At 42.3% G+C, this 19,012-nt stretch overlaps 1 protein-coding gene across 7 annotated transcripts in view; it reads left to right on the top strand.

Moving 5' to 3' along the window:
* dlg1b (discs large MAGUK scaffold protein 1b) overlaps positions 1-19,012 on the top strand; it is a 386,920-nt gene that overhangs the window by 60,670 nt on the left and 307,238 nt on the right. The window contains exon 1 of one of the 7 annotated variants that reach the window (XM_041206075.1): positions 5,385-5,463. The exons of the other annotated variants lie outside the window; for them this stretch is intronic. Coding sequence (XP_041062009.1) covers positions 5,413-5,463 — 51 coding nt within the window. The 5' untranslated portion in view covers positions 5,385-5,412. Of the gene's footprint in view, positions 1-5,384; positions 5,464-19,012 lie in introns of those variants that run through there. 7 annotated transcript variants of the gene reach the window in all.

Here is a 19,012-nt window from a genome sequence, read left to right on the forward strand (position 1 = left end):
ACCAGTGCCCCACAAACTGGAACCCACTTCTCCCACACTAGTCTTTGAGCTACTCATTCATTTCTCTAGTCTTATTTGTCCTATGCTAATTTGCACGTGGCTCAGGTAATAATCCAAAAATTATTACCTTTGATGTTCTTAATTTGATGCCTAGCTCATTATACTGATAGTGCAGAGCCTCCTTCCTTATCCTGCATATGTTGTTGGTACCTATGTGGACCAAGACCACTGGATCTCTCCAGCCCTGAGCAGATGTCCCGAACCCTGGCATCAGGCAGGCAACAAAGCTGTCTGGACTCTCACTCTTTGCTACAGAGAACAGTGTCAATCCCCCTTACTATACTGTCCCCTACTACCACTACATTCCTTTTTGCTCCGCCCACTTGGATGGCTTCCTGTACCATGGTCAGTTTGCTCATCCACCCTGCAGCTCCCACTGTCATCCAAACAAGCCTGTTGGACAATTGCAGAGGCTCACACTCCTGTCCTCTGGGTACCCCTGCCTGCCTCACTCGCAGTCACACCCCCTGTACCTGGCCTCTGACCAAATCAGAAGACCCTATCCTAAGTGGTGTGACTGTCTCCTGGTATAAAGTACCCAAGTAACTCTCATGTTGCAGAACCTGCAATTCAGCCTCCAAATCAATGACTGAGCTGAATATCCTCAGCCACAAACAATTACTGCAGACGTGTTTGTCCTGGATCGCAATGTTATCCATAAGTTCCCACATGCTGCATCCTTGACATTTCACCTGTCCTGCCATCGTTAATGTGTTTAAAAAAATTACTTAATTATATTAATCACTTATTTAATGTTGCTTTCTTATATACTTGATTAAACTTTACCAATAAATTGTGTACTATTTTAAACCTTAGGAATAGAATAGAATAGAACTTACCCACGTACCAGATACTCACCAAACAGCTAGCTCCTTTCCCTGTAGTAGAGCAAGAACCAATTCCTTTGGGGTGAGAAGGATAGAAAGAGGAAACAAACACCTCCTTCCCCCCTCACCAAACTCCAAGTCTTCACTCAGTTAGTTCAGCTGCACTCCGTTTGCTAAGGCTGCACTGAAGAACCCTGAATTTATTGTAAGCTCGAGGCTATTAAGGTCAACTTTTCAAAATATTACATGTTCTTTTAATGCAGATTTTTTTTTTTGTTTTGATACACTTCCCCTGGCAATACTGCATTGGGAGAAAGAAACTGATTTTTTTTTTTAAACTTTGAAAAGCATTTAATTTACAATTGAATATCCCAAGACCAAGTAAGGATTCACAATTCAAGAATTTGAGTCCTCAATTTGTTAACGCTGTACCTCAACGATGCCTCCTTTTTCATTTTTGAAGTCAAGTTGGTATAAAAGGAGAACAAATAGTTATTTTCACAGTTAATCAAGACTACTGATTTAAAAAGTAGATTTGTAAGTGCCACAGACATAAACTGTAATAATGGCCCAGCATTTTGTTATACTGCCCTTTCTTTCAGAGAGTTAATAAAGTTAGTTCAATAATAAAAACAGAATTACCTGGAAAAACTCAGCAGGTCTGGCAGCATCGGCGGAGAAGAAAAAAGTTGCCGTTTCGAGTCCTCATGACCCTTCAACAGAACAGTTCTGTTGAAGGGTCATGAGGACTCGAAACGTCAACTCTTTTCTTCTCCGCCGATGCTGCCAGACCTGCTGAGTTTTTCCAGGTAATTCTGTTTTTGTTTTGGATTTCCAGCATCCGCAGTTTTTTGTTTTTATTTTTTAGTTCAATAATGCCTGCTTATAGTTAAGCATGTTAGCCTTAGTGCAACTTACAATAGAAAAATGGCAACAAGGATAGAATTTTTTTTTACATTTCATTGAGAAGTTAAGGACTGAAGAATATTGTGACGTGCTTTTTTTTTTTTGGAGCTTCTAAAGGTGATTTTGAAGTTTCAGTGATTTGTAAGATTACTCCATGTCTGCATATTATATTCAGGTATACAGTGAGTCAGTATGGTACGCAATTGGAAAAAACGGCACTGAAGATATATTTGTAGACGGTAGGGATTTCAACCCCAAGAGGACAAGTGTAATTACAAATGTAGGTTAAATAAACATTTGGCTGAAAGTTTAATGAAATAGGACATGAGGATGAAGTAAATGTTTTCCTCACCATGATGGGGCCAGTTGCTTTTGAGGCGGTATCTAACGTTGCCTGCGAGACCCCAGTAATGCTATTACCAAGCTGTACTGGAAATTAATGAGGTTCTGACTCGTATTTTGGTGCGATTAAGAATGTGATTGAATTGAGTTGCATTCCATTCAAGGAAGCATTTGCTGAGTGAGACTGTTATAAATTATATTCTCAAGTTTTAAAAAAGAAATCTTTCATCAGTGTGGGTATGATGCAAACTTAGATATCGATATTATAGGCACGTTTCTAGGAGACCTAAAGAACAGTAAAATCCAGGCCAAGCTTTTGAGGAAAGGCAGCAAGATAATGTGGAAGGAGACCTGTGGTGAGGCCACAGCCATAGAAAGGGCAGAAAGAGGGAATTGAGTTACAAGGGAGTTCTTTCCCTGAGCCGGCAGGGGAAGTCCACCAGATTTTGGTGAGATCCAGGCCACAGCAGCCAAGTTTAGTCTCGGTCAGGAATTTAGATGCTGCCGTTGCCACCACTTCAGTCAAAGTGCCGTGCCTCTGTGAAAGCCTGTCATGTTCAGACAGTATGCAAGAGTAGAGGGAACAGTAATGCTCCAGTTTGTGGTAAAGCTCCAGGTTGCGGCCATGCACCAGGTTGAGGTTGTGGTAGATTGAAAGCTCGTTCAGGAGTCTGGGAGTTCTTGAATATGCATATGATGGATGTGGAAACAGAAGTTGATGATATCAAGCAGATCAAGAGTTGCACTTAGAGAGCAAGTAAACCAGCTGGTAGAGGATGAGGGTAAAAGGACTGAAGATATAATTTCTGCACCCACAGTAGAAATGAAAATCTTGAGATTCACAGCATACTTTCATTACTGATACAGCTGCAGTTGTCTTGTTATTTCAGAAGGAGTACAAGAAGAGTCCCTTAGTTGTATTCTCCCATGTAAAACTGGTGTGAAACTAATTAGTTATTCCAGTGTTAGGTCAAGTTAGTGTTAGGTTGTATTATCGTATTCCACCCTTTTTTTGCCTTTGGTAGTAGTAGGAGGGAACAATTGGGAAGGAATTGGCTTAAGAAAATACTTTTACTGATACCTACTAAAAATAAATTTGAGTACACCTGCCATCAAGGAAGAGTTAAGAGAGAACAAGACGGCCTTTGAGCATGGAGGACCAAATTAAATTAACGCAAGGTCGAAATCAAGATAAAGAACAATGTCCAGCTGACGTTCTGCAAGGCTAGGTCAGTGCTTTATGCACAGTTAGAAGTGATAAATAAAGTGCTGGATAAGATTAGAAAGAACAAGGGCAATTAAGGAAGTGGAGAACAGTGCATGTGTGCACCCATTGTGGTAGTTCAGAAAGCAGATGGGTTCATTTGGATTTGTGGAGATTATTAAATGGTAAATAAGCTGATTGAGAATGGGACTTACCCACTTACTACTGGTGAAGATTTGTTTTCTAACCAATAGGAGTGTGCTGCTGCTTAACTGACATCTTAATTAGAAGTAAAGAGCACAATATAAGGTTGAACGGAATTCTGGATCAACTTCAATAGTATGGTATCAACACGAAAAAGCATAAGTTTGCTTCATGGTGTCAAGTGTAACACACTTGGATCGCCAAATAGATGGTGAAAGCATCCACAAGATGGTACAAGTAAAGCAGGGCAAGATTAAGGGGATTTTGAAATTGGAGACTTGAGAGCAAAGAAGAACTTAGAGCATTCGTGGGGATTGTTAATGTATTATTCTAAGTTTATCTCTGATTTAGTTAATATATTTGCTCCAATGTGTCAACTGCTCAAAGATGGGATAGGTTGGAAGTGGCTTGTGGAGTGTCAGAAAGTATTTGAATAAATCAAGGCACCAACTAACGATCCTGTTTGGACCCACTATGATACCAAAAGCAATTGATAGTGTATGATGCCTCGCCACAGGGGTTAGGTGTAGTGCTTTTTTAAAGTATTCATTCGTGAGATGTAGGTGTTGTTGACTAGGCCAGCATTTGTTGCCCAACCCTAATTGCCCTTGAGAAGGTGGTGGTGAGCTGTTGCTTTGAACTGCTGCAGTCCATGTGGTGTACGTATACCCACAGTGCTGTTAGGGAGGGAGTTCCAGGAGTTTCACTCAGCACTGAAGGAATAGTGATATATTTCCAAGTCAGGATAGTGTGTAGCTTGGAGGAGAACTTCCAGTTGAGGGTGTTTCCATGTATCTGGTACCCTTGTCCTCCTAGATGGTAGCGGTCACGGGTTTGGGAGGTGCTGCCAAAGGAGCCTTGGTCAGTTCCTGCAGTGCATCTTGTAGTTAGTACACACTGCTGCCACTGTGTATCAGTGGTGAAGGGAGTGAATGTTTGTGGAAAGGGTGCCAATCAAGTGGGCTGCTTTGTCCTGAATAGCTTTGAGCTTTGAGTCATGTTGGAGCTGCACTCATCTAGACAAGTGGACAGTATTCCCATCACACTCCTGATTTGTGCCTTGTAGATGATGGCCAGGCTTTGGGGAGTCAGGAGGTGAGTTACTCACCACAGGATTCCTAGCCTATGACCTCTCTAGCCATAGTATTTATATGGCTAGTTCAGTTTCTATTCAATGGTAACCCCCAGGATGTAGTTAGTGAGGGATTTGGTGATGGCAATGCTGTTGAACATCTAGGGGTGACGGTTGGATTATCTCTTGTTGGAGATGGTCATTGCCTGGCACTTGTGTAGCATGATTGTTACTTGCCACTTGTCAGCCCAAGCTTGGATATTGTCCAGATCTTGTTGCATTTGAACATGGACTGCTTCAGTAGCTGAGGAGTCGTGAATGGTGCTGAACACTGCAATCGTCAGTGAACATCCCCACTTCTGATCTTATGGAAGGAAGGTCGTCGATGAAACAACTGAAGATGACTGGGCCTAGGTAATGTCATAATAGTAAGCGGTGTGGAGAAGCCTGTAGTGTATACTTTACAAACGTACATTTCAATGAAGTTTGAACAAAATTACTCAAATTGGACAAGAGGCATTAGTGATCATAGACGGTGTTACTAAGTTCCTAAAATATTTATGCAGTAGGAAGTTCACTTTATTAACTGACCTTGCAATAATATTTGGTTCAAAGAAGGGGGTACCATCCCTAGTGGCAGCATGGCTTCAGAGATGGGTGCTGATTTTGATGATCCATCAGAATGATTTTAAATATCGTAAGTCAGCAAATGCAATATTTTTTCAAGTTTTCCTGTGAATACTGATTTATTTCTAGGCACAGAGTTACCTGTGAGCTACTGTGGATACACAAATGACATGTCAGTGTCTGCCAGACAATTTGGTGAAGAAACTCGCAAGGATGTAGTGGTCAGTAAAGTACTCTATTTTGTCATGATTGGTTAGCCTAAAGAATATGATGAGAAATTGCAGGAGTATTTCATACATAGAAATGAACTGTGTAGATGAAAGCTGTCTCCTATGGGGTTTAAGAGTCATTAACTGCACTGTTTACAGAGAGATTAGAGAGAGGAACTTAGATAGAGGGATAGTCCATATGAAAGCAGTAGCAAGAAGCTATTTGGGTATCCAAAGGCAGATCGAGATATTGAAGAGTTGATGAAAAGTTGTGAAGTTTGTGTCAGGATTAGAAATATCCAACTAAGGTTCCTTTCTATGGTCAAAGAAGAAAAACATGGCACGAGTATATATTGATTTACTTGAAATGGAAGGGAACGTGTACCTTGTTTTGGTTAATAGCTATAACAAACAGATAAATGTTGAGTTTAAATGCAACACTACAGGTTTTGAAAAGATAGTTTTTCAGTTTATGCGTTGCCAGACATGTTTGTGTCAATGTCAGATAATAGCCCACAGATTACACCAGAAGAGTTTGAAACATTCCTAAGGAAGAATGGAGTCAGCACACTAATGCCACCCAGTATCGAATGTTGCTGCAGAAAGAAGTATGCAGACTGGTCTATAAAGAGGCCTTTGCAGAAGTACTTGCTCGGGGACAAGCTAGGTAGTAATTTCCATGGGGGGGTGGTGGTTGGGGGGTGTGGTGTGGTTGTAGGGACAAGCAAGCAGTGATAGGAGCAGATAATCAAAAGATATCACAGACAAAGAAGTGTTGAAGGTGGTGATATTATCTAAACGAATGTGCTAATTAAGAATGGATGGCAGGGCTCTCAAGGTACAGCTCTAGTGGGGGTGGGGTGGAAAGACTAGCAGAGCATAAAAGATTTAAAAATAATGGAAATAGGTGGGAAGAGAAAAATCTATATAAATTATTGGAAAAAACAAAAGGAAGGGGGAAGAAACGGAAAGGGGTTGAGTTTGGAGGAGGGAGTTCAAGATCTAAAGTTGTTGAATTCAATATTCAGTCCAGAAGGCTGTAAAGTGCCTAGTCGGAAGATGAGGTGTTGTTCCTCCAGTTTGCGTTGGGCTTCATTGGAACAATGCAGCAAGCCAAGGACAGACATGTTGGCATGGGGGGTGGGGGGTGGTGGTGGTGCTGGTGGTAAAAGGAAGATGTGTTTGGTGGTGGCATCATGCTGGAGTTGGCGGAAATGGCAGCGGATGATCCTTTGAATGCGGAGGCTGGTGGGGTGATAAGTGAGGACAAGGGGGACCCTATCATGTTTCTGGGAGGGAGGAGAAGGTGTGAGGGCAGATGCGCGGGAGATGGGTCGGACACGGTTGAGGGCCCTGTCAACGACTGTTGGTGGAAAACCTCGGTTAAGGAAGAAGGAGGACATGTCAGAGGAACTATTTTTGAAGGTAGCATCATCAGAACAGATGCGACAGAGGTGAAGGAACTGAGAGAATGGGATGGAGTCCTTACAAGAAGCGGGGTGTGAGGAGCTGTAGTCGAAGTAGCTGTGGGAGTCGGTGGGTTTGTAATGGATATTGGTGGACAGTCTATCACCAGAAATTGAGACAGAGAGGTCAAGGAAGGGAAGTGTCAGAGATGGACCATGTGAAAATGATGGAGGGGTGGAGATTGGAAGCAAAACTAATAAATTTTTCCAAGTCCCAACGAGAGCATGAAGCAGCACCGAAGTTTTCATTGACGTACCGGAGAAAGAGTTGTGGGAGGGAGCTGGAGTAGGACTGGAACAAGGAATGTTCCACATACCCCATAAAGAGACAGGCATAGCTGGGGCCCATGCAGGTACCCATAGCCACACCTTTTGTTTGGAGGAAGTGAGAGGAGTTAAAGGAGAAATTGTTCAGTGTGAGAACAAGTTCAGCCAGACGGAGGAGAGTAGTGGTGGATGGAGATTGTTCGGGCCTCTGTTCGAGGAAGAAGCTAAAGGCCCTCAGACAATCCTGGTGGGGGATGGAGGTGTAGAGGGATTGGACGTCCATGGTGAAGAGGAGGCGGTTGGGGCCAGGGAACTGGAAATTGTTGATGTGACGTAAGGTGTCAGAGGAATCACAGATGTAGGTGGGAAGAGACTGGACAAGGGGAGAGAGAAGGGAGTCAAGATAACAAGAAATGAGTTCCGTGGGGCAGGAACAGGCTGACACGATTGGTCTACCGGGGCAGTTCTGTTTGTGGATTTTGGGTGGGAGGTAGAAGTGGGCCGTCCGAAGTTGGGCGACTATCAGGAAGATCTCCAGAGGAGATGAGGTCAGTGACAGTCCTGGAAAGAATGGCTTGATGTTCAGTGGTGAGGTCATGGTCCAGGGAGAGGTAGGAGGAAGTGTCTGCGAGTTGACGCTCAGCCTCAGCGAGATAGGTCAGTGCGCCAGACAACAGCAGCACCACCCATGTCAGCGGGTCTGATGACAATGTTGGGTTTGGACCTCTCAGGACATCTCCCGTGCATCCGCCCTCCCCTCACGCCTTCTCCTCCCTCCCAGAAACATGATAGGGTCCCCCTTGTCCTCACTTATCACCCCACCCGCATTCAAAGGATCATCCTTCACCATTTCCGCCAACTCCAGCATGATGCCACCACCAAACACATCTTCCCTTCACCCCCCCTCGGCATTCCGTAGGGATCGTTCCCTCCGGGACACCCTGGTCCACTCTTCCATCACCCCCTATTCCTCAACCCCCTCCTATGGCACCTCCCCATGCCCACGCAAAAGATGCAACACCTGCCCTTTCACTTCCTCTCTCCTCACCGTCCAAGGGCCCAAACACTCCTTTCAAGTGAAGCAGCATTTCACTTGCATTTCCCCCAACTTAGTCTACTGCATTCGTTGCTCCCATTGTGGTCATCTCTGCATTGGAGAGACCAAACGTAAACTGGGCGACCGCTTTGCAGAACACCTGCAGTCTGTCTACAAGAAAGACCCAAACCTCCCTGTCGCTTGCCATTATAACACTCCACCCTGCTCTCTTGCCCACATGTCTGTCCTTGGCTTGCTGCATTGTTCCAGTGAAGCCCAACGCAAACTGGAGGAACAGCACCTCATCTTCCGACTAGGCACTTTACAGCCTTCTGGACTGAATATTGAATTCAACAACTTTAGATCTTGAACTCCCTCCTCCATCCCCACCCCCTTTCCGTTTCTTCCCCCTTCCTTTTGTTTTTTCCAATAATTTACATAGATTTTTTTCTCTTCCCACCTATTTCCATTATTTTTAAATGTTGTATGCCCTGCTAGTCTTTCCACCCCACCCCCACTAGAGCTGTACCTTGAGTGCCCTGCCATCCATTCTTAATTAGCACATTCATTTAGATAATATCACCACCTTCAACACTTCTTTGTCTTTGACATCTTTTGACTATCTGCTCCTATCACTGCTTGCTTGTCCCTACAACCACACCATCCCCCCCACTTCTTTCTCCCCACCCCACCCCACCTTAAACCAGCTTATATTTCACCCCTCTCCTAATATTCACTCAGTTCTGTTGAAGGATCATGAGGACTCGAAACGTCAACTCTTTTCTTCTCCGCTGATGCTGCCAGACCTGCTGAGTTTTTCCAGGTAATTCTGTTTTTGTTTTATATATTTTTGGAGTTGTTGTAAAGAGACTGGGTTCATTCACATATTGAATGAAGATTGGAGAGAGATTCCATCAGTGTCAGAAAAGATGATTTGGTTGAAAGAGGAAATCTGACAAAGGGAGAACCTCCTGTAATCCAAATTCCCCCTACAGTTCCAAGTGAAATTCAGAAAGAAACTAAAAGTTTGTGAGTATCTCAGAATCCACTGGTAGGCCAAGGTGAGTCTTCCGTCACAGTCCCAATTTTTAACTAGATCTGGTAGTCAAAGTTCAGGTTTGACACAGTCAGATATGTGAGAGAACAGAGTCAAGCTCATGGCAATAGAAGATACCCAGATAACCAAAGAAGCTAGGTAGGTTAATTGACATTACGCAAGAAGGAAGACAAATTAAGTTATTTTATTTACTTCTTGTCAAATGATATGTTTATTAAATACATCCTGGTGTAAAGGGGAAGAATAATTTCACATGTGAATTATTTTGGAACTATTGGTTATATGTTTTAGTTGTGATCACAGCATCAAGTTGGACAACAACTTGTTAAATTTCAGGTATTGATGCTGGTTTAGCCATATTGTATTCTGGGTAATTAAAATGTAAAGTAGTAGATGCACATAATGTCTCAATTTTTTAAGCAGGGGGTGTAGGATCTTGTAATAACTGAGCATTTTGTTATAATCCTTTCCCTACTTTCCTGTCTGAGAGAGGTGTTAATAAAGTTAATTCAATAGTGGCCACCTGCAGTTGAGCATGTTAGTCTTACTCAGTGCAATACAAAACAAGTCTGTTGATTCAACTTTCCAACAGCAACACCATAAAATCGAAGAGCATTAAATAGCCTTAACTGTTTGTCCTGTAGCTGGATCAATGACCTGACCTTTGAGACAGAGGTCTACAGCACAGAAAAAGGCCCTTCAGCCCATCGAGTCTGCGCCAGTCAAACAAATATCTAACTATTCTAATCCCATTTTCCAGCACAAGGCCTATAGCCTTGAATGCCATGGCATCGCAAGTGCACATCCAAATACTTCTTAAATGTTATGAGGGTTTCTGCCTCCACCACCCTTTCAGGCCTCTGGGTGAAAAAATTCTTCCTCATGCACCCTCTAAACCTCCTGGACCTTACCTTAAATCTATTCCCCCGGTTATTGATTCCTCCACCAAGGGGAAAAATTCCTTCCTGTCTACCCTATCTTTGTCCCTCAATTTTATATGCCTCAATCATGTCCCCTCTCAATCTCCTTTGCTCCAAGGAAAATAATCCCAGCCTATCCAGTCTCTCCTCATAACTAAAGTTCTCCAGCCCAGGCAACATCCTAGTAAATCTCTGCACACTCTCTTTCTAATGCAGTCACATCCTTCCTATAATGCGGATTCCAGAACTCCACGCAAAACTCTAGCTATGGCCAAACCAGTGTTTTATATAGTTCCAGCATAGCCTCCCTGTTCTTAGATTGTATACCTCGTCTAGTAAAGGCAAGTATCCCACATTCCTTCTTAATCACGTTATCTACCTGTTCCGCTACTTTAAGGGACCAGTGGACATGCACACCAAGGTACCTTTGATCCTCGGTACTTCCCAGGGTCCTACCATTCATCTAATATTCCCGTGCCTTGTTTGTCCTGCGCAAGTGCATCACCTCACACTTATCTGAATTAAATTCCATTTGCCACTGATCAGCCTATCTGACCAGCCCATTTATATCCTCTTGTAATCTATGGCTATTCTCCTCACCATTTACCACCCCACCAATTTTTGTGCCATCTGCGCACTTACTGATCAACCCTCCTACATTCAAGTCTAAATCTTTTATATGTACCACAAACAGCAAGAGACCCAGTACTGATCCCTGTGGAACCCCACTGGACACTGGCATCCAGTCACAAAAACACCCCTTGACCATCACCCTCTGCTTCCTGCCACTCGGCCAATTCTGGATCCAAATTGCCTTGGATCCCATGGGCGCTTAACTTCAATATCAGTCTGCCATGCGGGACCTTATCAAAAGCCTTGCTGAAGTCCAAGTAGACTACGTCAAATTCATTGCCCTCATCTATACACCTGGTCACCTCTTCGAAAAATTCAATCAAATTGGTCAGACATGACCTCCCCTTAACAAAACCATGCTGACTGTCCTTGATTAATCCCTGCCTCTCCAAGTGTAGATTAATTCTGTCCATCAGAATTGCTTCCAATAGTTTCCTCACCACTGAGGTTAGACTGGCCTGTAGTTCCCTTCTTGAATAACGGTACCACATTGGCTGTCCTCCTGTCCTATGGCACCTCTCCTGTGGCCAGAGAGGTATTGAAAATTATTGCCAGCGCCCCTGCTATCTCCTCCCTTATCTCATTCAACAGCTTGGGATACATTTCATCCGGGCCTGGAGATTTATCTACTTTTAAACCTGCCAGACCACTTAGAACCTCCTCTCTTTCTATGCCAATTTCTTTAATTATATCACAGTCCTTCTGCCTGATTTCCATACCCACATCATCCCACTCCTTTGTGAACACTGACACAAAGTATTCATTTAGAACCCTACCTATGTCTTCTGTCTCCCCACATAAATTACCACTATGATCCTTAATGGGCCCTACTCTTTCCCTAGTTATCCTCTTACTCTTAATGTATTTGTAAAATAACTTTGGCAGGTAAAATAAAGGAAAATCCTATGTTTTTTCATGCCCCCTCTTTGGTCTCCTAATTTCCTTTTTAAGTGTCCCCCCTACACATCCTATATTCCTCTAGGGCTTCTGCTGTTTTGAACCCTCAGTATCTACCGTAACCCTCCCTTTTTCTCTTTATCCAATCCTGTATATCCCTCGACAACCAGGGTTCCCTGGATTTGTTGGTCCCACCCTTTATCTTGACTGGAATATGTTGGCCCTGTACTCTCCCTATTCCTTTTTGAATGAGTCCCACTTCTCTAATGCAGATTTACCTAAAAGTAGCTGCTTCCAGTCCACTCTGGCCAAATCATATCTGATCTTATTAAAATCTCCTGGATGCATTTTAAGAATTCTGCTACCTCTAAACCTATCATACTGTGATTAACCCAGTTAATGTTGGGGAAGTTGAAATCCCCCACTATTACTACCCTATTATTTTTACACTTCTCTACATATCTGCTCTTCTATTTCTCTCTAACTGTTTGGGGGCCTATAGTACACTTGGAGCAATGTGATTGCTCCCTTTTTGTTTTTCAGTTCTACCCATATGGCTTCATTTGAGGAGCCTTCTGAGATGTCCCCCCACCCCCCGCTTACTGCTGTAATTGATTCCTTGATCAATATTGCGATACCCCCTCCTCTTTTACCTCCTTCCCTGCATTGCCCGAGGATCCTATATCCTGGAATATTGAGCTGCCAATTCCGCCCCTCTCTCAACCATGTCTCTGTAACAGCAGTGACATCATACTTCCATGTGTTAATTTGTGTCCTCAACTCATCTGCCTTATTCGTCAGACCCCTTGCATTAAAATCAATACTATCCAACCTTGCCAAACTCCCATGTGCCTTAACTGGCCTATAATTTCTATGCCTTCCAGCCTCACTTGCTCTCTTCTAATTTTGGCTGTGTACCTCCCCCTGCTGAACCTCCTGTCAGGATCCCACCCCCCTGCCAAATTAGTTTAAACCCTCCCCAACAGCACTAGCAAACCTCCTCGCAAAGATGGTCCCGTTCAGGTGCAACCCGTCTGCCTTGTAGAGGCCCCACCGTCCCCAGAAATCTAAAGCCCTCCCTCCTTCACCATCTCTCCAGCCACGCACTCATATGGACTATCCACCTATTTCTATACTCACTAGCCCGTGGCACGAGAAGTAATACAGAGATTACTACCTTTTGAGGTCCTGTTTTTTAATCTGCTTCCTAGCTCCCTAAATTCTGCTTGCGGGATTTCATCCCTCTTACCTATGTCATTGACACCAACATGTACCACGATGTCTGCCTGTTTGCCCACCCCCTTCAGAATGACCTGTAATGTTCAGTGACATCCCTGACCCTGGTACCAGGGAGACAACATGCCATCCTGGAGTCACCTCTACGGCTGCAGGAATGCCTGTCCGTTCCCCTTACTATCGAGTCTCCTAGCACTATTGCTTCCCCCCCACCCCATCTAGGACTTCCCACATGTTGCAGGCGGTACATAACATGGGACTGAGCTGCCTTGCCATCCCTCTAGTTGGGGGGAAAAACCCTTTTACATAAATACAGTTTAAAAAAAAAACATTAAATTATTTATGTACTTGAAATAAAAACTAGAACCCTTACCTTTCCTTAGCTTAAGCTATTTTAAAGTGGAGAAAAACGCTTACCCACTACTCACCAGTCAGCTTTCACCTTTTTGCTGACATCACTTTATGAAGCACTTGCGCTGGTTCTGATCTCTCTGCTGCTATCTTGTGATGTAACTCTTGTTATTTTCAACAAGAACTGACTGCAGGACATTCTTCCCAGACTGCTTCACTGCAATACTGACTGCAGGACACTCTTCTCAGACTGCTTCACTGTGATCCTGACTGCAGGACACACTGCCCTGCATCTTGTTGATGCAGTTAATGTCTCCAAGAACATCTTGTAAGCAAAGGATGAGAAATATTTTATTTTTCTCAACCAGACCAGCCATACTAATTCCTTAAATGTAATTGGGAAGTAAAAGTCAAAGTTACACTATTTGAATAATTATGGATTGGGGGATCTATAATAGTTTAATGTTGGATTTTGTGACCTTGCGCAATTGGTCACATCAGAATATATCTATAGGATTTCTTTTAAGACAAAAAAATTTTACTACGGTTTTGAGGGTAGTAAATGCATTGTACTTGAAAGCAGCAGAATTATGTCATCATGCAACAACATATGGCAACCATGTACGCTTGTACACTAGCCAAAATGTTGTCTCTTATCCACGAATGCATTTGAATAGTGCGTCCTCTCAACACAACCAATTTACAGGAAGGTTGGCTGTACATATTCAGGGTTTTTCTTCAAATATTAAACTGATCCTTTCCCTGTTCACAACTTGGATTTACAGATTTGCACTTAACTTTGAATAGTACCACTTTTGACAAATTGTGAAATGCTAGTTTACAGTTTACTCTGAAATGGAGATGGCCCAGGGGCAAGCTAGTAGTTTGTGATTCATATAATTCCTATGCTTCCCATGTGATTTTAAGAAAAACCTGTTGAAACCAATGATCAGAAACATCCACACCCAGTCTACTACTGGTTCCATTCCAAAATCTGACCTAGTACACTCAGTTCCTCATTACTGTGTTGCCATGCTGCCATTCCTGTCCACAGATGGCAAAATCCTATCAATCTTCTGACTACCTGCATGTCGCTGGAGCCCCTGCATCTGCAAAATCCTTCCTGGCCCCAACCTGCAATCCGTGTTCTCTCTTTGATTCATCAGGATTACTACCAGCTCCTATGGGCCTCCTTACTTGCTCTTCGGTTGCATTTTCTACCTTCTCCCTCCCAGATTCCACTCCCACTTTCTAATCTCCCCCATTCTTATACCTAGGTTGCTTTCATCTCTAGCGTTTTCTCAGCCTTAAAAAAAAATTGAGAGAATGTTCCTGAGTGAACCAGCAAAGAAGCTTATATATTGCTGTCTTTGTGTGGCTTTTATACAAATGAGAGGAAATGGGGGAAGAAAAACTTCAGAGTCAGGAACTGAGGAATACATGCTATCATCTTGAAGAGTATCGCTGGTCAGAAGGGTGAAAACAAACAGAGCACAAAGGAATTAGAGAATGGGGAAGAGGCAGAGACGATTGTCTCTCGGAGAGGGTTATTGTTTTGTCTCCATGGGATTAACTGTTATATGTTATGTGGTATTATGCTCTTGTCGTTATAAGATAGTGTTTTCTGACTCAAATGTCTGCGCTCAAATTGGTACTTAATAAAATTGTTTGGATGCACACTCCCGAATCTGTACAAAGCTTCATTTACAATTGCTGCAAATTGGCTGCAATTTTCATGTATTTCTTTGATTGCATTTGGTGTCTTGGGCCCAGAGTTTTTGAGGTTTGTTACCTGAATGAGCATTGAGAATGAATCCAAAGTAAATATTGACATCATAATGGATTTTCCCAGTAAATTTTTGCATTGTTAACAAGCATCCCTGAACTGTCTTGAAAATTGTAGCCAATGGGTAGGTAGCTACAGCAGGCCATTTTCAACCTTCAAATGAGAAAGAAAGAACATTTGTATAGTGCTTTTTACGTACTCTTGACCATCACAAAGCGATTCTCAGGAAATTAAATACTTTTGAATTATAGACGATGTTGTTGTGCAGACAAAGGTGAAGGTAAGTTTGTACAAGTGTCCACAGACAGTAAATCTAATAAATGGCCAGTGAATCGATTTTGGTGGTGGTGTACGAGGAATGACTATAGGAGAACTCCTTGCTGCTTTTCAAGTAATACCATAGAATCTGTTGCCATCTACCTGAACAGTTACACCAGATGTGGTTTAATGTCTCATCCAAAAGATAGCATCATTGGCAACACAGCACACCGTCTATACTCCACTGAGGTATCAGCTTAGATTGTGCTCAAGTCCTTGTGTTTTACTTGTGTTTGGAACTACCTATTGTGTGCAGGACTGGGTTCTGATTAAAACTGAAGAAAAATCACTCTTGCTTGAGGATCACTACCAGTTTTTTTATTTTTGTTTTCAATAATAACTTATACCAGTTACTTTGCAGCTAGGATTTTACAAACTAACGGTACTTCCATAACTAGATAACTCTATTGGGTGCTGTGTAATTACTTAATCTTAAACATGACAACTCTTGAACAGTGGAGGAATTACAATATTCAATATTTAGTTCTGACTGAACTTCTTCATTTTGTACATTACATATGGTGGGAAACTATAACTCTTATGTAAATGTAATGAGTAGATATAACTTCTCCCTTGTTCTAACCTTTGTGGCTGCATCAGATCCCAATGAGAATGTACTAATTAGATATTTACGTTAATTATACTCAGTCCTAAAATTCTAAATATACACCCCCAAATCTAGCTAATGTATATAATTAATTCAGCTGTCAATTTTTTTTTTGTTTTGCGACATCATACATTTCTGTTATGTCAGGGTGAATCCAAACTTTTCCAGGGTTGTCAAAGTCAACTATGAGCCTTGATGTGAATTGAAAAGATTAGCAGTGACAGTAATTTAGAGCAATATTTGAAAGCTAGTTTCCTTCATTTTTATGGCATAGTGTACATTATTTGGATTTATACTGCCCTCTGCTGCATTGGCAGGAAATTAGCCAACAGTATTTTAAAGATTACTTTGCACAATTAACATTGTTTGAGTCTTAGTACGAGTGCAGCACTGATTTTTAAATCTCATCTATAAAATACTCTTTCAGAGCATCTTTAATGTGCAAGTCACAAATGCCACCTGTCAACTATATAAATGCTGCTTGACTACACTTGCGTAATATCCATATGGACATTGGGTCGCAGTGAAGTGTAGAAAATGATCTCTGGAAAATTAGATGCTCCAATTGCAGAATAATTAAAAGTATTAAAAAAAAGGACTTGCATTTATGTGGCACCTTTCATGACCACTGGGCATTCCAAAGCACTTTACGGCCAACAAAGTACTGCTAGTAGAACAAATGAGAGAGAATGGTAGATTGACAGTTTTTTTTAGGCATTTTTTTTTTCTTCTATCCAAGCCTACCCATAGCTAATGATTTTGTTGCTTCTATGCTTTTGTTTGCTTTTGAATTTTGATGTTGCCTCCTTGGATAAAGAACTGCAGGTGAGCTTCAGAATGAGAACTATATTGTAAGGAGTTGGGTTTAAGACATACTTGACAGTTTCTGACTGGCATTCCAGGTGCTTTCCAACTCTATATCGTATAGATGGTATCGCATTACCATTTGAGTTCAAGGCTGAGGAAGATTGCAGCTAAGACATGTTGGGAGCCTGATCTGCAGTGTTATATTTTAAGCCTGGAATAAAAAGGGAAATTTAAAATTCAATTTTTTTGTGACATCATTGGTACTTATCTAAGAGCCTATTAGGTCTTCGGATGTCAACAGTCATTTAGTAAAACTATTCTGTTAAATGATGGGGGTGTTTTCTTCTGCTGAAGAAGTTTTGCTGTTTTCAGATATTTAAAAATCTAGCCGCCTTCCCTGACAGCACCATCAAAAATACCTTTGGTGGGGCGGGGGTTGGTCACCGTTGACTGGAAGCTTAACTGTACCGCTCATAGTAACACCATGGCACAGGAGTTAGGTATAGACTGGGTACTTTGCAATGAGTAACTTGGCTCCTGATCATCAAAAGTGCTTTCTGCATCTGCAAAGCTTACCAAAAGCAAAGTATCATTCTCCCAGCGAGCTGGATGGTTACAGCTGCAACAACATTAAGTTTGGTAATATCCAGGACAATGACTTGATCAGTACCCTGCACTGGACCATTCACCTCCTTCATTAGAGCTGGACTGTAAGTACAATCAAATAATGCACTGTAGTATCTGCCAGAACAGTCAGTTCCAGGCCTCATGAGAGTCTTAAACCAGGTATGGATACTAAAGCTGATTGGCAGAGGAGAATCAAGTAGCTGCTATTGACAGTGAGGTAACACTTGACTGAGTGTCACCAAGGAGCTTCACCAAAACTGAAGTCAAGTAGGTTCAGGCGAAAATCTCCCATTTGTTGGAGTCATGAATGATTAAAAGGTAGATGCTAATAGCTGTTGGTTAATGAAGGCAGAAATTCCTTGAGCATCTTCTCAACCCACCTATCCTCATCTTCATTAATAACCTTCCCTCTTCATTAGGTTTGGGGGGGCAAATCTTTTGCTGCTGATACAATAGACTTGGGCAATATCCAGCCTATTGCTGATTAGTGGCAGGTAACATTCACATCATGTAAATTCCAGGTTATCACTGTCTCAAATAAGATCAAGCCCAGCCGCCTTCACTTGATTTTCAACAGAACCACCACTACTGAGATGGCTATCATCAATGTCCTGGGGATTGTCACTGCATAGTACAGAAACTTAAGTGATATCAACACTCTGGCTACACAGATCAAGAAAGAAACTACATTCTCTGATGACTGATGACTGACTCAGCCTTGCCACATAAGGCTCAAGTCAGTGGTCTGGAATACTCACCACTTGCCTGGACAGATAGAACAGCACTCAAAGCTTCATATGATTCAGGATGTAGCAGTTCACTTGATGGGTGCCCCTATCATTGTACTCTGTATCCACCTCATTTTCGCTGGAAGCTGTACTGTAGTGACTTGTCAAGGTTATTTTGACAGCGTTTTCCTCCCTGGCACTTGTACTGATGAAAAGGACAAGAGCAGCAAGGTTGTGAGAACACAATTGTCTCCTGTTGATATTTTAGGTAACTATGGATACCATTAGTACTCATTGTCATTAATTTGATTTCAACAACTCTAATTGCCAGCAATTGTCAGTAACTTAATCTACGTTTTGCGCAGCTGAGACTAACCAATTAAGGCAAAACAGGATTCTGGATAGTAAGTTTTAGAAGGTTAATTGAATAAAAGGTACACTTTGTACAATGGTGTTTACAGCTTCAGCCAGTTGCGCAGTCCATTGACGTGTGAGTCACGTTCACCTCCTTGGGTCTCTTGATTTCAAACCCACTTGCAGAGATTAACACGGGGTTCGTACTCAAGCCTCCAAAATTTGACTCGCAATGAAACCTTATGGGACCTCTCTTTAACTCCTGTACGACCATCATACGCCAGAGTTAGGCCAGTGTTAGCTTAATCATTGGCTCTAGCTGTTGCTAGGTAAATTTGGTTAGCTTTCACTTGTACCTTTCCTCCTGAGACCATTTGGCCTCGGTATCAGGAATGCAATGGGGTTATTCTCACTTTTTTCTTGATTTTGAACAACTCTTTATTCATTAGGCTAGACCAAGCAAGGCCATGG

Source organism: Carcharodon carcharias, chromosome 2, assembly GCF_017639515.1.
Source record: "Carcharodon carcharias isolate sCarCar2 chromosome 2, sCarCar2.pri, whole genome shotgun sequence".
Classification (NCBI taxonomy): Eukaryota; Metazoa; Chordata; class Chondrichthyes; order Lamniformes; family Lamnidae; genus Carcharodon; species Carcharodon carcharias.